The 25644-nt window shown below is 40.9% G+C and overlaps 1 protein-coding gene across 1 annotated transcript in view; it reads right to left on the reverse strand.

Moving 5' to 3' along the window:
- The window catches only part of itga1 (integrin, alpha 1), a 92984-nt gene extending 68488 nt beyond the window's left edge, over positions 1 to 24496 (reverse strand). Inside the window, exon 1 of the mRNA XM_041810745.1 lies at positions 24160 to 24496. Within this exon, the coding sequence (XP_041666679.1) occupies positions 24160 to 24208 (49 nt within the window). The 5' untranslated portion in view covers positions 24209 to 24496. The remainder of the gene's footprint in view (positions 1 to 24159) is intronic.
- Positions 24497 to 25644: the final 1148 nt, after the last annotated feature.

Below are 25644 nucleotides of genomic sequence, written 5' to 3' on the forward strand. Positions count from 1 at the left end.
CTTTTAGGCCATCAGACAAGACACCAAACACTGCACATCAATGCACCATCCCCACTGTGAGGCGCAGTGGTGGCAGCATCATGCTGTGGGGATGCTTCTCAGCAGATGGCCCTGGAAGGCTTATAAAGGTAGAGGGTAAAATGAATGGCCAGGGCCTTTCTGTGCAGAGTTTGTGCGTTCCCCTTTTGCAGGCACTGAGTTTTCTCCAGGTACCCCAGCTTTCTCTCACAGTCCGAAGACATGCTTGTTAGATCGACTGATGACTCTAAATTGCCCATAGGCGTGGGTCTATCTGCTATTTTGTCTACATGTAAGCTCTGTTTAGAGCATACCTGCCTCTCCTCCAGTGACAGCTGGGTTAGGTATCAGTCTGCTGTGGCCCTGAACAGGATAAGCAGTATAGAAAAAGGTTAAATGGGGGTCAGGTTTAACTGGGAAATAGATCAGATCAGTGTGTAATCAGAGTCAGCACAGGAATGTGAACATTAATGAGTAAGCAGAGACAAAGACTGGAGGTTTCAGCACTGATAACATGAGCCACTCTCTTTAAAGCATCTATTGCTCACTTACAGTTTAGTGTTCAAGAGCCTTTCCTTTCTGTCTAATTTGAAATCAGTCACTTAAAAAACCTTTGTAGGTCAGACAACGTTCAACCACCACATGCAAAAATCTCCAAAGCTGGATGGATTCAACATCTGGACACCACAAACAGACATAAAATTTCCCACCTCCAACCAATAATATCTAAAAAATAAGTGGCCACAGAAAAAAAGAAAAGTTAAGGGTTCAGAAAAGTCAATTCACAGTTTCATGGCTATCAGACAGTTGCTGATGTTGCCTCTGCACTGGAACTGGCTAAAAATAATTTCCTACAATCCTGCTCACTACTGAATCTGCTTCCTCCCCTCCACTCACATTAATTCGTTCTCCCTCCCCCTCAGGAACATCATCCATCCCTTTACATTTCTCTCCTCCATTCATCTTCGTCACTCCCTCTCTCCCGTCGCTCATTCCAGCATCTCCCTCTCCTCTCCGCATGCTTCCTTTCATTCATTGATTGAACATGACGGCTCGACGGTGTCATATTCCACTCCAGATGTATCCTCTGGAGCTCGGCCTTTTTCACCGGTGCAGAAAACATGTCGGCCTACAAGCTGCGACCCACGCATGACATCATCCCCCCCTGATGGTTGTCAAAGCTTTCATCCCGCCTTAAACCTCCTCTGTATACAGCAGGGGTGGTTGACCATCTCCTAACCGTAGCCACATACACAAATCATATCTGCTGGTCACTACAGTTTTAACATACAGGGCGCAGCTGGGAGGAGGGGGCTTCTGGGATGGATCAAACACCTCTGGAGGAACTAAAAATACACACGCCCAAGGGTCAGGGAATAACCTTCCTCCAGATTCAATAAGCAACATGCAAAAAAAATCATGCTATGCTTCATGCTTTGAGGATAACAGTGCCAAAAACTCTATATTCCTGCTAATCAAAGAGTCCTAAAACATCACCGCAGGTTTATTTTGCAAAGTCAGAAAAAGCAAATACAGAAAACAGAGGCAAAAATGAGAATCCAATGAACACAGAAGAGGGAGTGGGTTCACTTATCCTGGGAAGATCTCTGACAAGTGTTTTTAAACAGCAATTACATAACATTGATCCGGTATATAATAAAAAGAAGTCCTGCAGACAGCACACTCTTATACTCTAATTATAGCTCTATAAAGGCTTTTATGTCTGCTGTGTTTAGTAGCATGTTTTAAATTATCAAGTGATACCAAGGCTCTTAGCCAAACTACCACTTACGCTAACAACACACATCAATCTGCTCTTTATTCTTAAGTTGCTTAAATTTTAATTAGAAGTATGTAGAACATCAGCAGTAGAGAGCTTTCAGCTAAAGGCAGCTGTTTGGTAAAACAATGCAGTTAATTAAAAGGGAAAACAAGATAAGACTAGATCAAAATTGCAATTTCAGCTGAAATTGCGCGGGGATGCTGAGAGCTGAATTATGGAAGAACTGCTGAAAATAGCCAAAAGTGCAAAAATAGCTGAAAATAGCATAAAATAGTATAAAAGTAGCTGAAAATGGCATTTAATAGCTCAAGAAATGATAAAAAATAGCTGAAAGTAGCCTAAAAAAGCTGAAAATAGCCAAAAAAATAGCTGAAAGTAGCCTTAAAATAGCTGAAAATAGCATAAAAATAGCTGATTTTGGCCTAAAAGTAGATGAAAATTGCATTCAATGGCTGAAAAAGCATAGAAATAGCTGAAAAATAGCATGAAAATAGCCATATTTAATAATTATAAAAGTTAGAAATGAGAATACATAGAAGTTGAACGACAAAGAAACTGAATTTTTTAAAGTTGAAAGTGTCAGAATGACAAAGTATGAAGGAGGTGATAGCCGGCACTGAAGAATAACAACTAGATCAAAATTACAATTTCAGCTGAAATTGCGCGGGGATGCTGAGAGCTGAATTATGGAAGAACTGCTGAAAATAGCCAAAAGCACAAAAATAGCTGAAAATAGCATAACAATAGCATAAAATAGCATAAAATGGCATGAAAGTAGCAAAATCTCAAGGTCAACATTTTGACACAAGAAGGAAGCCAACCAGCCTCATGACTACGAAACATTGATTCAGAGCAAAAAAAAAAAAAAACCTAACGAGAATTAGCTTAGTGCTATCTTACAGCTAATTGTTTTTAAAAATGACAAGTTAAATGCACGAAAGCTGAATTAAAAAAAAAACAAAGTGTACTTACTAGCTCTCCTAACAAGAGAGAGATGAGGAGATTGGTGCCACATTCATGTCTGTGTTTTAGACTAGCTAACAGGCTAACAGCAGAAACAGCTAGCATGGCTCTTCTCTACGTTTGAGAAACTACCTCACTATCTTGTCTGTCACAACAGAAACTGAACGACAGAAGACAGTTAGTGTTTTACTTGGTGTTTTCAGGTTTACTCATCCAAATATAGCAGGATTCAGTGGTTTCTTTGAGTTAGATGGGTAAGGCTAACTAGTAGCCAAGCTAACTAGTAGCATAAAAGGTTTTTTTTTTTTTTTTGAGCTGAACCATGACAGCCAACTTTTCCAGAAGAATTAGCTTAGTAGCAGCTATTAGCCTACTTTCTGGTGAAGGTAATCCCAAAGTAATTTTCCCCCTAAACAACCTGTGTAACGTGTAAATTACAGCATAGCATATCTTAATGGACTGGTAGCAAAGCAGCTAGCTAGTTTTCAATTTTGATAACAGCTTGAAATTTAATTCTGTGTTGGTTTTTGTGCATACAAAGATAAATTTATCAGGTAGTTGTGGGTGTTGTGGATGGCTAGGTGCTTGAACTTTTCGTCTTACGGGATGAAGATGACTTTTTAAAGTTAGGCTTTGGCTAACAGTGCCTCGCTTTGTCTCCATATAAGAAGGTTGTGGGGATTCTGGGAGATTTTTGTATTATACTAGTACAAAGACATTTCCACTGAATTACAGTGTCTGACATCACATTATTTACAGGCCAATCCACCTTATTCCTGCCGCTAATGTAAATCTGAATATGGGCGAAACTTCCGGTGCTAAGGCAGAAGTACATAATTACATGTAATTTAATACAGCAGCTAACGATAGATGCTAACTAAGAACGACAGTTGTTTGACAGAAATTCACTGTGATTTTGTAAATACTGATATATTTTTGAAATCACGTGTTCACACTGTTTGTTTTGTAAGCTGTAAGTAAGTAAATTAGGTGGATACTACATAATTCCTGGGGTCTACTGCTATAAATGTGGTTGAACTACAGTAGAACATACAGTAGAACTAACAGCAAAACACGATTCTTCCAAGGATTACTAAAGTGATTTAGTGTCAACAGTTGTTTAATTGCAAAAGGCAGCTTAAATGGGCTAGAAGTGTCAAAAAGGAGCAAAAAAAAAAAAAAAAAAACAGGATAAAAGTGTAAAAAAGGGGAGAAAAGTGACAATAAGAAGTGGAGAAAATGGGCTGAAAGTGGCAAACACCGGCAGAAAAGTGGCAAAAAAGGGCAGAAAGTTGCACAAATGGGTGAAAAGTGGCAAAGAAAATGAGTTACAGGTGGCAAAAATGGCCCAACAGTGGCAAAACATGGAGAAAAATGAGTGAAAAGTGACTAAAATGGGCAAAAATAAGGAAAAATAAATATTTGCTGCAATAAATACTGCTTCATTTTTGTTAACTCAATAAAGTTAAATGAGCTGAACGTTTAAATGTTATTTTCTGTAATGCTCAGTACCTGTTGCTTCGGTTATGGTACTAATTACGTGACAAAGTTAAATATATATCTTTAACAACAGTGTTTAAACATGCCGTTCACTGTTTAAATGCATTCGGGATGTAAGTCTTTCATTATTAATTCAACATTAATTCAAAACTTGACATTTACCAAACTGAACAGCTGACAACTTCAGTCATGGATAATTTTATTTAACATAATTCCCACGTTTTAAGAGGGATTAGTTGGTGGAATAAGGATTTCAGCAACCCCACAAACTAGGAATGTTATCTGAAGGTGGTGTCCAAACTCATTTAACAAAACGTGATGGTTTATTACTACACTGATACAAAGCTAATAAAGTTAGCTAAATATGCTTGTCTAGTTTATCTGAGGTAATGTCGTCACTTTGTACTCTTTAGTAGAGGGCGGAGAAATAACAATATTGTCCCGATTGAGGTGAAGCAGTCGAAAGAACATATTTTAATGTCCAAATTGCTCTAAAAATCGGGTTTCACATCTTGTATTCAATGCAAAGTCCCATTTAGATAGAAGGGACTGGAAGTTGCACCCATACTTCATGCAAAGAATCATGGGGGCTAGGAATAAGGTGGATAGTCCCTGACATATTAAAACCATGAATGTGGAACATACTGTATAATGTGGACAGAGAAAGAGATCCACAGTTAAAAGCAGAGGGGTGAAAACTGAATGTAGAAGCCCAAAAAAAGGTAAAAAGAAGATTCCTATTGTAAAGTATCCACATTAGTGTGGACAGGGGTCAGCGGGGGCAGAGCCCTGCCCTGTCTACACTCCCCCTCCTCTCCCTGTCAAACACACAGATGTGTTAGGTGAGGGTCACTACTCCTTCTTATTTTTTGTTCCTCTGCTGTTGTTTTAAGGCTACTAGAGCACAGTTAAAAAAACAGCACACAGTGCTGACACCCCTGCTCTGATTCGGTTAAATGATTAATATAAACCAGCTAAAAAAATCTGCAGTACACAAAAGACTATAGAGATGTGATGACAGAAATAGAGTTACTACTACAGCACCCATGGCTAAGAACATCACATGAACCAGTCCTCCCTGATAAATGTGTTTCCTCTTTTCCATGGACTCTATTCTGCTCTCTGAGAGTCCAAAACAATGAACAAATACAGGCTTTGTCTCAGGGATACACTCTCTCTACCCTTTTGGATGGAAAAATTATTCATGACAGGACAAAAGTGACTCGCTGACACAATAAAATGGCAAACACTAGAAATGAGTAATCCTCTCTGCGTTGGAGTTTTGTTAATTCTGCTTAAGCTATGACCTTTACTTCTGCTACAGTCATGCAGAAAATGTTCCTCTTCCTTATCAAAGAAAGTCTCCAGATATTTATATTATACTGCCGAAGCAAAACACTTTGAACAAACTAAAGTTAAGAGAGACTAAACCAGCGGCCGTAAACATAAACACAGTCAGCTCTGGTGTCTGGCTCTTTGATTCTGCTGTCAACAAAACAAGACCAGCAGATACCACACTGCTTTACTTCGCTCTTACTCCCTCTTTGGTTGAACTATGTGCTTTTCAAACCAGGACTAAACTTTTGTCTTTTTTAACTTAAATGAGGAATTTAAATGTTAATCTCTTCAAGAAATTCACGTCCAGACACATTTTGAAACTTCTTTCATACCAGCTCAATGTGGCACTTCTCATATCTGATCCTCCTCTCAGCAGGTACCAGCAAATCTCAGGGTTTTCTAACACACCTGTCGCTCATTTACACAAAAAGTGAAATAAACTCAAGATAGTTGTGTCCGCTAGCAGTTTACCAGTACTTTTGAAAAAATCTGATGTAAGTAATTTAAAGAATGTCTGCTCTTTCTAAAACTTTGTTTTATCAGACAAATTAGATGTCAGCATGTTCCTTAATCTCACAGATATTAACTCCCCGATGCATATTTGGCAAAGCAAGATGGTAAAAGTGAGGATTTTATGAAGACTGAGGTCTATAGCTGAACTGAAGTATACAGGGAGTTGTCATATAAATCCCAGTGCCATAATATAATTGCCTTAATGCAGTGTTGGTCAACACTGCTCAACCATCCACAATGTGAGTGGTGAAAAGTGGCAATTAATAAAAGTTAAAGGTGGCAAAAATGGTCAAAAAGTGGCAAACACTGGGAGAAAAGTGGCAAAAATGGGTGGGAAGTGACCAAATAAAGAATTAAAAATGTTAAAAGCGTGGAGAAAAATTAATGATAAGTGACTAAAATGGGCAAAAGTCAGAAAAAAGTTGGGAAAAATGGGCAAAAAGTGGCATTTAATTCCAAAACGCAGCTTAAATGGGCGAGAAGTGTCAAAAAGGGGCAAAAAATTGCAAAAAGCAGGATAAAAATGTAAAAAAAAGGGAGAGAAGTGACAAAAAGAAGTGTAAAAAATGGGCTTAAGTGGCAAACACTGGAAGAAAAGTGGCAAAAAAATGGCAGAAATTTGCGAAAATGGGTGAAAATTGGCAAAAATGGTCCAACAGTGGCAAAAGCGTGGGGAAAAATTAATGATAAGTGACTACAATGGGCAAAAATCAGAAAACAGATGGGAAAAAATGGGCAAACAGTGGCATTTAACTGCAAAAGGCAGCTTAAATGGGTGAGAAGTGTCAAAAAGGAGCAAAAAATAGCAAAAAGCCAGATAAATGTATAAAAAAGGGGAAAAACGTGACAAAAGAAGTGAAAAAGGGGGCTGAAAGTGGCAAAAACTGGGAGAAAAGTTGCAAAAATGGGTGGGGAGTGACCAAATAATTTAAAAGTGTTAAAAACAGAGAAAAATTAGTGAAAAGTGACAAAAATGGGAAAAATCAGGAAACAGGTGGGAGAAAAGTAGCAAAAAAAATGAGTTACAGTTGGCAAAAATGGTCTAAAAGTGGCAAAAATGTGGAGAAAAATGAGTGAAAAGTGACTACAATGGGCAAAAGGTGGGAAAAATGGGCAAAAAGCACGAAAAAGGGGCAAAATGGGAGATGATTAGTGACATTTACAAAAAAGGCAGCTTAAATGGGTGAAAAGTGGCAGAAAAGGCAAAAAAGGGGCAAAATATTGCAAAAAGCTCTATAAAAGTCTCAAAAATGGGCTAAAAGCAGTAAAAATGGAATGAAAGTAGCAAAAAAATTACATATAAGGGCAATGGAAAGATGCAGACAAAACTATGTTTTTACAAATTTTCCTTTTTAAGGTTTTCTGGGGGAATAATATTTCAAATTAAGACATAAAAGAGCCACAAATCATCACAAAAGAGCGACATGTGACTCCAGAGCCACGGGTTGAGTATCACTGCCTTAATGGAATAATCATATAATTAGTAACTCCTAGTTTTAACATTTATTCTGACCCGCTCCTGACTGCAGTGAAACTCCACAAACAGACACCCATTTTCCACAGTGAGAGGAGTATGATGAGCGGCGCGGCCGCTGGTGCTGGCCCCTCGTCTGAGAGGTTAATGTGAACATGTTGCTCCAGGCTCCAGACTGCTCCCTGTATGATGCCAGTTTGATGGATAGCTCTGGCCTGCTGCTGGCCTGGGAGAGATACAAGACGGGTGCAGGGTGCAGGGGTGGGGTGGGGGGGGAAGCCTGGTGCACAGATGCAGCATTGCTCTGGTTGCACACATAAACACATACATCCAAGATCTAAGCCTATCAGCACTTAGCAGGTAGTGGATCCCCAGAGGAGTATAAGTATTTGTGTGCATGTGCTGTGCATGTTTGCTTAGGACTTCTTTATGTGTTTCTTCTGGCAAAGCGTTATTGGGTTTTGATTGGCACTCCTGGGCAAAAACAAGGAAATGAGTCTAACAAGGCCTTAATCATGTTATACAAAGAAAATGACTTAATAACAAACTACACCCAAAACAGGAGTGTTTCACAGAAATGTTCAAACTGGGAAAGAGAAAAGCTTAACTCTAGCTGTCCTGTAATCACTCTGATCATTAGTTTCAAAAAGCATTAAAGAAATAGGCATGACTTTGCTGCTTAAGTGGAAGAAGTCTTTAGTTTGAGCCGCGCTCCTGCCTTTAAAGCATAAAAAACATCAAATCAAGAGGGTGCAGCTAAAACTGATTACTGAAACTTTTCCTATGATGCAGTAATTAAATGTTGAATTGAAACATCTGATTTCTGCATGACAGCTTTTAATGTCAGCCATGTAACAACACATAAAGAAGCTGCAGAGATGACTAACAGAAGCAGTGGTTGTCCTTTCCCTCTCTGACCTCTGCACTTCTTCACTCTTCTTTTTGTTTATGCTCAAACTTTGGTTAAAGTAATCTCACCCCACGACAAATTCTTTGAAAATTACCTCCTGTGCGTCCTCCTCTCTGTCTCTACAGCAGCTTTTTTACTCCCGACCACCTCCTCCTTTGCTCTTTATCTCCCTGAATGCCCTCCCTCCTCTGTAACTGATGCACCACCACAACTACGCAGTCCAAAGGCAAAACATGCACCACAACAAACTATTTGTTGAGAATGCAGGCTGGAGCTGAGGGAAAAGACCACATCCATGTCTTCAATAAGTTAGAGTTTTTGTTTTTGTGATGCAGAAAGTCAAAACCTCATTAAAGCCTTGAGTTGTTGTTTGTTAAAAGTAGTAATGGCAGTTAGAGGACATATTACACTGATGATGCTCTGATTTATATCAAACAAATTCCTTTAACATTTCTTAAAGAAAATATAAAAAATGTAACCTCCCATGGCAGATGGATTCGCCTGTTTCTGTGTTTCTTACTGGTGAGTCCATCTTGCAAAGCTCCTGTCTGAACTGTTTGGGCCCGGTTAAAAAGTGACAGGATCAATCAGCGACGAGGGGCAGTACTTTTGGGCACAGCAGAGTTGTGACGTAAGCAAGCAGCGAGAAGAGGCTGGTTGGAATTATGGTGGAAGACATCAGTGTGGATGCTGCTAAAGCGCCAGTTTTATCAGAACTTGATGACATTTCATCGTTAAAAGAAGAACAAAGAACAGCAGTGAGTGTTTTCTTTTCAAAAATGACAAAAGTCATGTACTGACATGTCTACAGTCGCCATGTTTTGCGTTAAGCAGCTCTCTATGAAGTTTACGTCACGTGTTTTGTTGCTCTGATTGGCCCGTAAAGATGTGACAGAACGTTCATCCAATCACCCAATAAAAATGCATGACTGCCCTGTATGTCCACACACTTTTAAAGACTTTCACGCCCCGCTTACATGATTTTTGAGTGAAAACACTAAAGCTTTGAAGTGTTTTGGCTCTCCGTTTACACAGCAACGGCATTTTGATGCCTGAAAACGGAACTTTTCAAAAACAGGCTCCAGAATGGAAGTTTTTCAAAATGCAGGGAAAACGGAACTTTCTGAAAACGGACATGCGCACTGCGGCTGCAGTAAATATCCATGCACGAGTAGGCTTATAACGCATGCACAGATGGGAAGCCCAAAACAAAGATGGCCGACACCAGTGTACTGTTCGTGCTCCTCACTCTTTTAAATTTAACTGTACTTCTCCAACAAAGCGTTGATTTACTTCCCCATCACTTGGATCAGTGGAGATGTATTCTAGTGCCTGCACCAGATTCTGACTCGACCCATACGCCCTTTGACGGCGTATGGGTCGAGTCAGAATCTGGTGCAGGCACGAAAATCACACCGCCATCTACTGGCCTGGCATGTATACTACATCGTTTTTGGTGTTTCCTGCAGTCTCGTGTGAACCGAGATCGTTTTGAAAACATTGCTGTCTGAACGTGGAACTTTTTGGAAATGAAAACGGAAAACTAAGCAAAAAGTTGTCGTATACATGGGGCATTAGCCACAGTTTTTGCAAGGCACCCATTTACAACCCACTGGAAGGAGCTTCGCGACCCACTTTTGGGTCCCGGCTCACCAGTTGAGAACCACTGTGATATGATATACAATACCATAAATATATAATAAGACATTATATGACTTTAGAATTTGTATAAAGATATGATGGGGTCAAGTCATAAAGAAACATGATTCTTGTATTTTCTGAGGGAATAAAAGCAATATAAAATTTTCCTCATATTTTCCTACCCACTACTGGTCCATTTAACAATATCTCCCTGTTAACAATAATGAAGTAAATATCTGAAAGCTCTTACATGTAAACTAACGATTCGGGGTTCAGTGAGGATGCTCCTGAATCTCTAAAACTGTAACAGACTGTAGAAAAGAAGCGATGAAGTGTGAAACATGCAGAATGCCTTTAAGTGTTCAGCCTGAGTGTCTGTGTGTGGTTTGACCTCTCTAGGGGTTAAGACCTGCGTAAGCTGACACAACATGTGATGTCGCACCTCCACGGCTGTCTTGTTTATTTGGAGCTCTTTATGACAGATATCAGTTTCTTCATGTCTATGTTGTTGGGCAAAGTTTAAGGATTAGCCGGCACTTATCTCACTTCAGTGTTTATTTTTGACGAAGATTAGGCTTTTCAAACACTCCATGGAGACACATTTACTCTTTTAATAGCCTCCTAAACAGAAACAGTCGCGGCAGTAGCAGAGTGGAACATCAGCTTTCAGCATGTTCCTGCTGGAGTTGTAAGACTTGACATTAAAAGAAGAGCGAGGCTTGGCACCAGCATCCCCTTAGTAACACAGAGTCTGTGTTTTCTTTCTGGATCCCCTTCTGCAGTGATGGCACAGACAGAAGCGTGATGATTCAGTGATGACTCAGTTCTGTGGTAAAGCCCAACCCCAGTGTGTTGCTGACTGTCATTCATACATTTGACTTCATCTGCTGATTATAATGTATGCAGACGACGCTTCTGTGAGACTGTGGAGGAAAACAAACGAAGATGGGTGGAGTAAAGTAGAAGACTATGTAAATATGTGGTCCTAATGATGGCATTAGACTAAAGACAGGGGCCACCCGAGCTTAAAAAGACCTAAACATGGCTACCAAACTGCAGTATGGAACTTTCAATGCTTTTTGGCTCCAAATTGTACATGACAGTCTCATGCTGGAGAAGAAGAATTATGAAAAACAGGATGGTTCATCATCTGGGGAATATAAATTTTAAATCTGGCATGGTAATCCACCAAGTATGCCTTTCTTTGTCAACCTCTCTTACTGGTCACCTGATCAGCCAGCTGTTTTGCAAGACACAGGTCAGGTATGGGAGCATATGACCGTTTCGGCACTTTGCCATGTTAACCTTGGTCCTGTACTGCAACTGGCCAACTGATGGAAATCCTCCAGGCCTGTGCCAGGGCCATGCCCCATCTCTCCAGGTATCTTCCCAGCTGACTCTCCACGACGCACGTTGCTGGCTCCAGCCCACTGAGTCCTGGGCAGCCAGTATGCAGAGAACTGGATCAAGCCCGGAAAACATGCAAGGTGCCCATAAAAGCACAGCTGCCATTATTGTATCAGAGAGCTGATTCTTGCTCTCCTGAGCAGGTCAGCATTACCTCCAATTTCCACATACAGCAAACGTGCTGCGAATCGTACCACGGAGCACATCGCTCCCTCTCTAGTCTATCATTTCCACAGCTGGCGCTCCAGACCGGCAGCAGCGCATGCCTGGACCAACACTTCGCTCTGCTTCGTTCGAGATATGCTGCAGGTATATTTTCAGCGCCGGCCACTGCCAAACCGCGTCAATAACCGTTGATCAGAAAGCTCCAGAAGAGGAAGTCACAAGTGTAGAATATCCAGTTCTTTCAAAATACAACACAACGCTCCCGATCGTAAACCATCGCTATATCAGCAATATGTCTCATCCTGCAGAGAGAGCAAAAGGTCACCTAGAGCAGTGGTTCTCAACCTTGGGGGTCAGGACCCCATTTGGGGTTGCGAGACACTGAGAGGGGGTCACCAGATGCCTTAAAGAAACTACGAATATTTTTTAAATTACACTGTTGCCACTTTACACCAATTTTGCTAAATTTTAACCTATTTATATCACTTTTTCCCACCAATATTTGCCAATTTTAGTACATTTTTGACACTTAAAACCCATTTTTCCGATTTCAAACCCTTTCCAACACTTCTTTTCTGCCTGTTTTTGCCACTTCTAAACCAAGTCTTGCCACTTTGCACCTATTGTTGCCTCTGTTGACCCATTATGCCTCTATTTACCACTTTTTACCACATTTTACGCCCATTTCAACCACATTTCACTATTTGATTTGCTAATTTCAACAGTTTAACCCATTTCTGCCCATATCTCTGTCCTAGTTAACCCTTTTTGCCAGTTTATATCAATTTTTCATCCCATTTCACCAAATTTTCCACCCATTTTTGCCAATTTAAAGTCAATTCAGCCACTATTTTTCACCTTACCACTATCTATGCCCATTTTTGCCACTTTAACCAATTTTGCCACTTTTTGCTTATTTTTTTGCCAATTTTATCACATTTTTGCCACTTCTAACTAATGTCTGCTACTTTTGAAATCCAATTTCACCACCTTTTCCACCATTTTTTGCCATTATTAACCCATTTTATTTCTGTTTTCAACAAAAAAAAGATTTGAACCCATTTTTAAGAAGGTCATCTATCACACAAATGAATAAAAAAAATATACCTGGCTATTTTTCAGGTTAAAGCTCTCCCCTTTATCCCCCTAATGGGCGGCCTTGTCTGCCCAAGATTCTAGATTGTGCATGGCTGTTCAGCCACCTTCAGGTACAGTGGGGGTCCCCAGTCTCTTGCATCTTTATTTTTGGGGTCCTGGGCTGAAAAAGTTGAGATCCACTGACCTAGAGGTCAGTGGGTCACAGAGCTACAACGGCGCCATTGATGAGGAAAAGTTAACTTTTGGGGATATTTAGCCAAAGAATTTTACATAAAACAACAGATCCTTTAAGCAAACATTAACCTTTTAACTTCCTAAAGCACTCACTCAATGGCGGAAGCAATAATATCATAGACTTATACCTGAAAGGATGATAAATCAAGCCCAAAAGGTAAAATAGTCCACTGTTGACGCACTATGCCTGCGTGAACTTGCAGTTCTCCTGTAAACTCTGTACTTCGAGGGGAACTTTAAAGGCCTGAAACCGGACATGACCAGGGCTCTGCACCAGGCTAACATAGCGTGTGAGCTGGGACAACGCTAGCTGCATGTACAAACTTGGAGACGAAACGGAGTGAGACGAGAAGAGAATAGAGGAGCTGTAGAACCGAGCCAGAAAACTGCACAGGCTAGGTTAGCAAGTTTGGAGAATGGACTGATTAGGATCAAATCAGCATCAAGAGACCTTCATCTGCATGCTCAGGTACTGGGAATGCCACACTGTCTTGCTCAGCGAACCCATCACCCCATGCATGAGTCCAAGTCTGCCTCTCAGTCAGTGCATAAATAGATTACACTGCCAAGGTAGGAGAACTGCTCTACAACTTCCACAGACACACCATTCACAGACATAGATCCAATGGCAGCATCCAAGACATCCCCAAATGCCTGGATCTTTGTTTAGGACCAGAAGACGTGCATTTGCTGGCAGCAGATCAGCGGAAAATAGATGTGCTTCTTTTATCGAGCGGAGTGGCACTTCTTAAGGGTTAAGTGGGGAGTTATGTCATGCCACTTTAAGCTAATAATGCATTAAATGAACCTTTCAAATACATTTGTTCCATTCAAACACATTATTTTAAAGAAAACAAAACTGCAAGTCTTCCAGCTTTTACTGTCAGTTAAGCTTTAGCTGCAGAAATAAAACTCTACAGCTCTACCTGACTTTCAACATATTCATTTTCTTAACGATACCATGAGTTTCCTGGTTGCCACATGCTGCAGAGACTGCAGAATCAGTCACACATCTGTAGCCGTTTCAAGCAGCAGAGTATGGAACAGAGTCATGTGGGTGGCCCTTTGCGGTTTCACAGGCTCGGGGCCAAATCTTTGAACCTCCATTTGACTTGCACACTTCTTCACGGAAATATATCGCATGCTCTTCTGCTCTGTGTGTATCTTCTGAATTAAACTTCCTGCGTGGTTAGCTAAATCCTAGCATCAGGATGTCCTCACCATCTAGAGATTGCCATCTGAGTGATGATAGCGCTCTGAAAGCGTGGTTGGTGCAAAGGCTGCAAAGAGAATTATTCTGCATGAAAATGTTGACCTTTTGCAGAACAGAATGTCCGTTGTGTTTGTCAAATGGCTTACAAATGCACTCAGCTGGGAGAGTCTTTAGTGGCCTTAGGTTGAAGTGAAATTCTGGAACAAATCACCAAATATTTCTTGAAAAAGCAGCTCTTTCGATTTGGTGCTTTTGCTTGAGAAACATTGAAAAACCAAAGCATCAAATCAGACAAAGAAAAGGTACATCTTCTTCACCACACCTGGACCTTGGGAATGTTTTAACTAAAAGCAATCCAACCAAAGCAGAGCTTCAGCAATGTCGACTTTAATCATCACTGTCATTGGTGTTTTTCACCAGTAAGTGCCAGTGCATGCTAACAAACAGACTTGTAGTTGTAGCTGGAGGTTTGTGCATGCACTGCCTGACCCAGAACAACCACATGTATTTGCCGTCGGGGAACCACACAGTTTCAGTTCCTGCACAGTGGGTGCTGTGGTGGTGTCACTGTTTACAGAGGATCTATCATCAAGCTCACTTTGTACCTCAACAGCACCGCCACTTTTGGCGTTTCACCATCAGGATCTCTGTAAATGATGCAGATAAAATCAGAAACTGTTGAAAGGGTTTGAAAACTGTTGGATCGACCGGTCACATTGTGGTCGAGGACATTTCTGTTTCCCACAATGAGCCGCACATCCAGTCTCTGCAGTTAAACACAGAGAGCTGTGAACACTGCAGCTCTGTTAAAAGTCATTCACATTTCACCAATATGTGCACGTTGACTCATGGTAAGACATGTTGAAGGATGGTTCTCTGGAAGTTTTTACAAGGAATCTCTTCATTGGGAGAGAAAAGTTTTAGTTTGGAGTTTCCTCTAAAGGCAGACTTTTTTTAGAAAGGAATAAGACAGAAGTTCAGCTAGTAGACCGGATTAAATCAACCTTATTAACACTGGTGACTTCAGGATGGAGATTTGTTATGCTGCAGTGATGCCAAAGTAAGTTTAATGGATGGGACACTAGACTGACTAATTATTACCACAGTAGAACGATGAATCATCAGACTTTGAGTCACGGGACCAACCATCAACTCCTCAAGGAATATTGCGACCCAAGTTTTAGGGAATTTTTTGGTCAGTCAGCTGTATTTAATAGAAAGTAGTAGAGCTTGGGCCTATGACAGTATTAAAGGTATAACAAAACGATGAAAAAGTAACCTGACACGTCAGATGGATTTGTTTCACATATCCATCTGGAAAAGTTCAATACACAGTGTTTGGGAAAAGGCAGAGCCTTTGAAAAGAAACTCAGAGGATGACTGGATGGACGTTCTGTCTGACACATCTGTATGGACCAGAGCAACAAAACACATGACGTAGCCGCTAACAAGCTGTGCATGCACCCCTTCTGACTAGTCTCAACGCCATAAAGAACTAAATAATGTGAACCATGGCGACTGTAGACATGTCAGTACTCGACACTTACTGTTTTTGAAAAGAAAACACTCACTGCTGTTCTTTGTTCTTCTCTTTAACAAGGAAATGTCGTCAAGTTCTGATAAAACTGGCGCTTTAGCAGCATCCACGCTAATCTCTTTTGCCGTTACTGCACCGGCCTCTTCTCACTGCTTGCATACGTCACGACTCTGCTGCGCCTGAAAGTACTGCCCCTTGTTGCTGATTGGTCCTGTCACTTTCTAAACGGGCCCAAACGGTTCAGACGGGAGCTTTGCAAGATGGATTCACCAGTAAGAAAAATGGAAATGGGCAAATCCATCTGCTTTGCGAGGCTATGTATGGGGGGGGCTCCAAGGAAAAATGGTTGGGAAACTTAAAAAGATGCTCCCTGCTTTAGTCAAGCAGCATGCTTTGACTTCACATGAAGTGCATGGCTAGAAACCCCCATATGAACAGATCCATTTATGAGCATCTGCACTGAAAACAATGAAATTATTTCAGAAGCCATTAATCTGTAGTAGCAAGAATCTGAATATGAGAGTGCAACAAGCTTTAAGCTTTAAAGGAGGAGGCTGGGGTGGAGGAAGTTAAGCATCAACTAGGGGTGCACGGTATATGCGGTAGATGGTATAAATGATATAAATTTGGCCTATGGTAGAGATTTAGACTCTACTGACCAATCGCGATAACGCCTGTTGATGGTGTCATCGTATCTGCCTCAGTGTGGCAATGGCTTCAAGCACAGAGCAGAGACCACGGAGCCGGAGGAGCTGGTTAAAAAAACGGTGATACGTAGAGGTGGACGGTAAACGGGTATTAATACAGTCCCACAGCTGGCGGAGAAAGTGAGTTGTGACACACAGCTCAGGCTGAGTCTAGTCAAAAGCACGTTTAGCTCTAGTATTACATGTACCCAGATAACTAACTGAATGTCAAGGACTCTTGCCGCTGTGACTAGGCACAGTTAGCAGGCAAAAACACGTGTTCTTTCCTCTCAAAGTCTGACAGCTGTACTGCAACTAAGTCAGTGTGCTGTCTCTGTCAGTCTGCCTGGTCGCAGAGCCTAGCGCTGCAGCTCTTCCTCTTACAACGGCATAAACAACCATTTAAAAGTCTATTTTAACTTATGACTGAGTCCAGGGTGAGTCAAAGATCCAGGCTGTGATGTTAAATGAGGTCAGAAAAGCTGCTGTAAACTAGCCGTATTCCCCGGTACGGACTTAAAAAAGACTTAAAAAAAAACATGTTTTCTGTGTTCCTATACTTGGAGATGAATTGAGTACGCCATCAAAGGCTTGTTTTAAGGGGAGAAGGGGGTTGATAACACTTGAATTTGGATTACAAAGCATTATCTCTTTTGAATTTTGTAATACCGTGATATAATACCGTATCGTCAAAGGCAAGAAAAACACTGTGATATGATTTTTAGGCCATATCGCCCAGGCCTAGCAACAACAATGATCAAGCAGGGATTAGTGAGAGTAGGTCAGATTTAAACGGACACTTGAATATTTCAAAATGCACATAAAATCTCTGCTGCAAAAAATGATTGTATTTTGGTATTTTGACACATTTCAAGTTAAAGAAATATTGCAACTTCTGCCATTTGTAAATTGCAGCAGATTGATTACCAGTCCTACTAAAGATGCACAATATTGGGATTTTGCTGATATCCGATATGCCAATACTAACAGATTCATTTTAGCTGATACTGATATTTAAATGCCCTTTTCAGACCAAAAATGTCAGTCCTTTTGGACACTTTAAGGATGACCAGTGAAACAAACTTTAGTCCTTAAATACACTTTCAAGTTTAAAGAATGAGGATACATAAAGAAAAACCTCACCTGACATAAGTCCTATAGTCCTATCTGTGGTATACAGCTGTTGTTCGTGGAAACTGGAGGTAATAATCTTAATAACTTACTGAGAGGGCTGTTCCTCCCTTCTGCTGGACTGTCAGGAACTGCTTTTTACCTTTGGCTGTTTAGTGAACAAGGACCTGCTCTGTAGAAAATACAATGACGTTAGATTGGCACTGAATTGTTGTTTTTATCTGATGAAGATGGCATAGAAACAGTGCTCAGAAACCCTCTGAACCTCAGATTATCACAGCCACAGATTGTCACACAGGCAGACAGAAGTAGAAACCATGAGGTAAGTGTTAGTTCATACTCAGAGGATGTTGTTTGGTAGAGGTGTGAAAACTTGCACCTGCCACACATCAGATAGAACTAACTAGAAACTGATACAGCTGTGAGAAAGTGTGCTATGAGGTGACACTCCCTGGTTTTAGAAAGTGCTCCGTTAAAGAGCCTGAATGTTTTTGCTGTTCTGAAAGCAAACCCTCAATCTTCTGGTGGATGACAAGATCTTTATTTCTGGTTCTTTAATCACAAAAGATAAAACCGTGTGTGTAGCCTTGTGGTTCAGTCCACAAACCAAAGTTAACGGCTCCACTGTCCTACCAGAATAAAGGCAGAAAGCCTCAAAGGAGTTCCTCTATGATAGGTGCATTTAGAATATTGCTCTGTGTCTGTGATTCAACCAGAGAATCCAAACCACAGCTTCGATACTGAAACTTAATGAAACAGTCATCTAGCCTTTTCAGCCCACAACCCCCAAAATAAAGGTGCCAGAGACCGGGGACCCCCACTGTACCTGAAGATGGTTGAACACAGTCATGCACGTCCAAGAACAGTTATGTGCAGACAAGGCTGTCCATGAGGGGGTTAAAGGGGAAAAATAACCTGAAAAATAACCACCCTTACCAAAGAAGCAAGTTTATTTTTTTATTCATTTGTGGGGTAGATAGCCCTCTTAAAAATGGGTTCAAATGCCTTTTGTTAAAAAAACAGAGATAAAATGGGTTAATAATGGCAAAAAATGGTGGAAAAGGTGGTGAAATTGGATTTTAAAAGTAGCAGACATTGGTTAGAAGTGGCAAAAATGTGATAAAATTGGAAAAAAATAAGGGAAAAGTGGCAAAAATTGGTTAAAGTGGCAAAAATGGGCATAGATAGTGGTAAGGGGAAAAAAAGTGGCTAAATTGACTTTAAATTGGCAAAAATGGGTGGAAAATTTGGTGAAATGGGATGAAAAATTGATATAAACTGGCAAAAAGGGTTAACTAGGACAGAGATATGGGCAGAAATGGGTTAAACTGGTAAAATTAGCAAATCAAATAGTGAAATGTGGTTGAAATGGGCGTAAAATGTGGTAAAAAGTGGTAGACGCAATATTGGTTTAACAGAGGCAACAACAGGTGTAAAGTGGCAAGGCTTGGATTAGAAGTGGCAAAAACAGGCAGAATAAAGTGCTGGAAAGGGTTTGAAATTGGAAAAATGGGTTTCAAGTGGCAAAATTTGTGTTAAATTGGCAAAATTGTTGGGGAAAAAACATAAAAAGGGGTAAAAAATTTAACAAAATTGGTGTAAAGTGGCAACAGTGTAATTTAAAAAATATTCTTAGTTTCTTCAGGGCATCTTGCGACCCCCTCTCAGTGTCTCGCGACCCCTATGGGGGTCCTGACCCCAACGTTGAGAACCACTGATCTAAGGAATTCAGAGGGAACAGGTCTGGCACTTCAGCAGTAAAACCTCCAGAGAAAAAAAAAAAAAAAAAAAAAAAAAGCAACCTGCGCTTCATAACACCCCAGCAGTGCCACGGACTGACTGCCTTCATGACTTGTGCAAAAGGAGCTCCGTCCAATTACTTTTGGACTGATAATCAAATTTTTTGATATGGTGGATTTTTGGTTTTGTGAGCTGTGTCATCTTGAATGAAATCACAGGAAAAATGAACTTTTTCACCTGTAGACAGGAAAATTATTTATAAAGAGGCATATTAACCTTGTTTTAGCTGACATGTGTGCTCATACTCACAGGCTTTTCAAAATAAAAGCCCAGACTTTTAAATGTCAAAGTGATCCATGTTAGAGCTGCTGTGATATTTGTGAGTGTTGATCTTCTCACTCAGGAGCGAACAACAGAAGTCAAGACATGATTAAAAAAATAACCATGCTGAAGTTAATGCTTCAAAAATGCTAAATAAACTAACGTGATCAGATCTTAGTGACTGAATCACAGATTCAGGGAAACCGAGCCTCTGCCAGCAGATCGCTGAAGTCTAATCAGCGCTGACTGCTGTGGCACAGACAGCTGGTTCAATGAAAGATAGCAGAGACAGAAGAGGAAGGAAGACAAAGAGAAGTCACATCGCTAATAAGGGAGCAGGCGGAGTTCACTTCTCAGACTCATGAATTCCTTCAGAGCTTTAATGTCTAAAGACTTATATCCCTGGACCTCGGAGCTGTTAGTGAATCTGCTCTGGTCGTCTGCTACAGCTCATGAAAACGTAGAGGAAAAGACGGATGACCAATCTGGGATTTGACAAACGGCAGGGAAAAAACATCCCAGACCTCGCAGGAATACCGAGGAATCTAAATCAGCTTGACCGTTCACTCCTACATCTGTGAGCTCAACAGCAGCTGAACAGGTGACCAAACACATGGACGCCACTTTCAACATCATGTTTGATCGTAATGATGCATCCGGCACACAGAGAACGTATGAAGCATCTTCTCTCATATGCACGTCACACTGGACTTAAATTACAATCTTAACTGTATTTATAAGCAAGATTTCATACCTAATGGAGAAATTCAGACCAAAGCTAAACCTTTTTGTTGCTTTTTTATGACAGCAGATCTACATCAAAATCAGAGGATGACAGCATAATATTTAAATGTCCTCTGCTGGTGCATCACTAGAAATTAGAACATCACATAAGACAATAAAAAAAGGTTTTTTTATTGCAGAAGTGTTGGCCTTCTTAAAGTGTTTATTCATATGCACTAAATACTTGGTTGGGGCTTCTTTTGCAGGAATTATTGCATCAACGCAGCGGGGCATGGAGGCGATCAGTCTGTGGCACTGCTGAGGTGTTATGAAGCCCAGCTTCCTTTGATAGCGGCCTTCAGCTCGTCTGCGTTTGTCGGTCTGATGTCGCTCAACAAATCCCCATACGCTCCACAGATTCTCCATAGATTCTCCATAAATTCTCTATAGATTCTCTGTGGGTCCAGAAAGTTCCACTGAAGCACAAAAATATCGTGGTCAGAAAACAAGTTTTTGGTACTTTGGGCTTTTCTGTTGCAAAGGGAAATCAGTACTTTTTATACTTTTATGATGTGTATCGCCCTTGTTGCATCAAAACGCCCCTTGAGGACAATCAAGACTGTCCGTTCCAATCCTATCCATGCTGCAGCATCACGGTCCATTAAATGTATGCCACCAGCCTGTGGTGGACAATTTCAAACGCTCTATCTGGACACTTTAGGAAACTGGAGATTAAGATATTAAGAATGAAAACTCATCAAACAGCCCTGAAAATAATCATTAGCTGCAGCCGGGCGGCCTTCTTGATAGTCAAGGCGTTCACGTCCTCAGTAAGCCTGGTCACTCCGGTCCGGCACTCTCTGATTGAAGCCAGATGCCCCCTCTCCTCCGCAGCACCAAACTCAAACCACCTGTAGCCCCATCTCCGTTAGGAATTTACCCAGATTAAATGCTGCCACTACAATAACCACATGTGGGCCTCAGAGGCGGGCAAGGCCAGCTCCCAAAGCACAACACGGGATCTCCCTGTATGGTCTCAAAACAGATAGCCTCTACCCCTATGTAACCCAGCTGAGGTCATGCAGTCAGCAACAACCCAGACTGCATTACAGTGGACTCAGCGCTGGTGTGAGCGCGCGGGACGAGACAAAAACAGAGCTCTAACTAGTTTAAGGTCATTCTCAAACAATCAGGGGATATCTGATCGGAGGGGCTGGACGAGGGGATCGACTACGTAAACCTGACTTCTTCAAGGTTTGCTCTGAAAGCTTCTGCTGATCCCTGTCCACACACACAGCCACGCACGTTTATCTCCATTTCTAACTCAATTCTCTAATGACCGTCACAAGTCAGCATCACATGTAAGCGTAGAAATCTGAGAATTAAGGAGAGACATGCCCTGTTTACTTTGCCCTTTTTCTCTCTCCTCTTTTTCAGACAATTTCACCGGTACTTTCCATCATGTTTGAACTACTTGGACATGACCTAGAAGTTAATTCAGCTCTGGTGCTCTGGAGCTAAACCTGAGCCTCACCAATGGGACTCCACAATACCAACACATCTCCATATCCATTACTGAAGCACAGTGTCTCTGCCTCTTAAAGACAATATTCATTTCACTTAAACCCTGTTAGAATTAAAATCGAATTATCACACATGAAATCCCCTCAAGATTCACTCTAGGGGAGTGGTTTTTAAAGTGTGAGGCGGGTCTCCCCTGGGGGGCACCACAGAGCTTCAGGGGAGGCGCGGAACCATAAACCAGAAAAAAAAGGTGATTTGCTTTGCGAACCTCTGCTGTGCATGGAGCAAGATGGACAGACTTACAGTTACTATAGGGACTATGCTATAGAGCAGTGTTACTCAACCAAAGAGACAAATTCTTGAAAAATACCTTTGCAAGAGCCACAATCTAAGAGGTGAGGAGTGGCAAAAACAGCTTGAAGTAGCAACAAAAATAGGTTAAAGGTGGCAAAATGGTCAAAAAGTAGCAAAAAAGGGTGAGAAGTGACATAAAAATTGGGTGGAAAGGGACTTAAATGGGCCAAAAGCAGTCAAGAGTGGCAAAAATTTTCTAAAAAAGAGGAAACAAGTGGTATGTAATGGCAAAAGGTAGTTTAAATGGACAAAAAAGGCAAAAAAGGGTTAAAAGAAAGGCAAAAAATGGGATTAAAATGGCAAAAATTGGGAAAAAGTGGCAAAAAAAATTGTGAAAAAGGGCAAAAATTAGGAAAAAGGAAACAAGTGGTATTAGATGGCAATGGACAGCTTAAATGGACAAAAAGTGGTAAAAAAAAAGCTCAGAAAGTAGCAGAAAAAGGGTGAGAAGTGACCAAAAAGTGAGTGGAAAGTGACTTAAATGGGCAAAAAGCAGTCAAGAGTGGCAAAAAATTTCAAAAAAAGAGGAAACAAGTGGTATGTAATGGTAAAAGTTAGTTCAAATGGACAAAAAATGGCAAAAATTGTATTAAAAAAGGGGGAAAATGGAATAGGAGTGGCAAAAATTGGGAAAAGTGGCAAAAAAAAGCAAAAAAGGGCAAAAATTAGGAAAAAGGAAACAAGTGGTATTAAATGGCAATGGGCAGCTTAAATGGACGAAAAGTGGCAAAAAATGTAAAAATAAAAAGGCAAAAAAAAAAGGGAGAAAAGTGGCGAAAGTGAGTGGAAAGTGACTTAAATGGGCCAAAAGCAGTCGAGAGTGGCGAAAATGTTCAAAAAAAGAGCAAACAAGTGGTATGTAATGGCAAATGTAGTTTAAATGGACAAAAAGTGGCAAAAAAGGGCAAAATAAAGGGATAAAAGTGGCAAAAATTGTGAAAAAGGGCAAAAATTGTGGAAAAAAAGGAATCAAGTGGTGTTAAATGGCAATGGGCAGCTTAAATGGACAAAAAGTGGCAAAAATTTTTAAAAAGGCAAAAAATGGGAGAAAAGTGACAAAAAGATGAAGCAAAAATGAGCAAAAAAAAATGGAAAAAAGGGATATTTAATGATGAAAGGTAGCTTAAAAGGGGCAAAAATGGGATAAAAGTGGAAAAAATGGGGAAGAAGAAGAAGTTGTAAAATTTAAGGACATTTGCAAACCAAAATATCCAAAATATATTCATGTTAAAAATGTTTAAAGATTAGACATGAATGTCTGAAATGTTGTTGTTTAATTTTGAATCCTTTTTGTGGGTGGGGGTCCACTGAATGGATCAGTTCTTCCTGGGGGAGGCTCACTCTTCCACATTTTGCTCTAGGCTTCACTTTTCCTCATGATCTGACGCTTTTGCAACATTTCTGCAGAAACATGATGAAATGAGATTACATGACAGTGCAGAAATGTTCCCTTAGAGGCAGCAGAACTTACTCTCCCAGTGTGCCTTGGCACTGGTGCGTAAACACAGTCATGCAACATCCAGTCTGAGCCTCACAGAGTAATTAGCCTGCCTGTAATGTGTCTGTTTAATGAGGCAGTGCCATGCTTCTAAGACCAGCAGAAACAATCAAGTGCTCTGCGGTTTCCCTCAGTCAGAATAAATAACATATGGGCAATAAGGGCTGGAAAGTATTTAGGGGCAGTTTACGAGGACACCGTGGTGCCACCACCTCTCCATGGGCGTGCAGGCAACGTGTGTGACACACCTAACGGATGCTTCAGCCGTTAAGCCGCTGCCAAGCGTGTGCGCAAAGACGCGCTGGAGACCTTGACGCGGAAGAAAACAGCGCCTGGCAAACATCAAATCAAGGCAAAACCAGCGCAATTCAAACCAGAAATGACTCACCAGCTACTGCTGCTGCTGTCAAAGTGCAATGCTGCCTTATCGTGAGCATCCTGACGCGCTGTGGAGGTCCTGTTTGCAGCGTCCACACTCGTTCCTCTCGTTCTCTTCTGGGTTAAAACAGGAGATCCCAGCAGAGATGTCGATTCGCTAAATGACTAGTTAGAGTCCACAAGGCATTTCCTGTTCGGCAGCAGCATCCACAGTTCAGCTGTCCCAGGTCCCGATTCAAAGTGACTCCTCCACCGCTCGGGATGAGATCTGTTCCATCGCGTGCAGCCGAGTGCGCTGAGAGGAGCGGGACAGACAGAAACAGGGAGGAGGAGGAGGAGGAGGAAGGCGGGAGGCAGCGTTGTAAGGAGTTCACTCATGCACAGAACCTTATATGCTACGTTAGAGGGGGCTTGGTCTGGCGGTTCATGGGAAAATGTGAGCAGTAAAAATAACAGCAGCGGTGATGTCTGTGTCTTTAAGGCATTAAGCAGTTAGGGCACGAGAGCTATTTTAATGTGCAACATTCAGTCCGAACAGCTGATTCTGCGCTTCAATTACTTTTATACCATGTGATAATACTATAACACAGGGGTTCTCAACGTTGGGGTCGGGACCCAGTTGGGGGTCGCGAGACACTGAGAGTGGGTCTCTGGATGCCTTTAAAAAACTAACAACATTTTTGTATTACACTGTGTCCACTTTACACCAGTTCTGCCCATTTTAACCCCTTTTTATCACTTTTCCCACCAATTTTGCCAATTTTAATATTTTTAAATCACTTTTTCCCACCAATTTTCTCATCTTAACCCATTCTTATCACTTTTTCCCATCAATTTTGCCAATTTTAACACATTTTTATCACATTTCCCACCAATTTTGCCAATTTAGACCCATTTTTTTATCACTTATACCCACCAAATTCGCCAATTCTAACAAATTTTTTACCACTTTACCACCAATTTAACTCATTTTTACCACTTTTTTTCCACAAATTTTGCCAATTTTACCCATTTTTATCACTTCCCCCACCAATGTTGCCCAATTTCAACATATTTTTGCAACTTAAAACAATTTTTTTGTCAATTTGAAACCCTTTCCACCACTTTTTCCTGACTGTTTTTGCCACTTCCAAACCAAATCTCTGCCTAATGTTGGCTCTGTTTACACATTATTGCCACTATTAACCCCTTTTACCACTTTTTGAGCCACATTTCAAAATTTCATATGCCCATTTTTGCCAGTTTTTGACTATTTCTGCCTGAGCTAACCCTTTTTTGCCAGTTTATATCAATTTTCATCCCTATTTTTGCCACTTTTAACACCATTTCAGCCACATTTGAATCCCCTTTTATCAAGTTATACACCTATTTTTGCCTTTTTCTCCACTTCTATCTAATTTTTGGCATTTCTAACCCATTTCTACTATTTTTAAAATCCACCTTTCCCATCATTTTTTGCCACTATTAACCCTTTTTAGCTATTTTTAATGTACTT

This window comes from Cheilinus undulatus, linkage group 17 (assembly GCF_018320785.1).
Source record: "Cheilinus undulatus linkage group 17, ASM1832078v1, whole genome shotgun sequence".
NCBI lineage: Eukaryota > Metazoa > Chordata > Actinopteri > Labriformes > Labridae > Cheilinus > Cheilinus undulatus.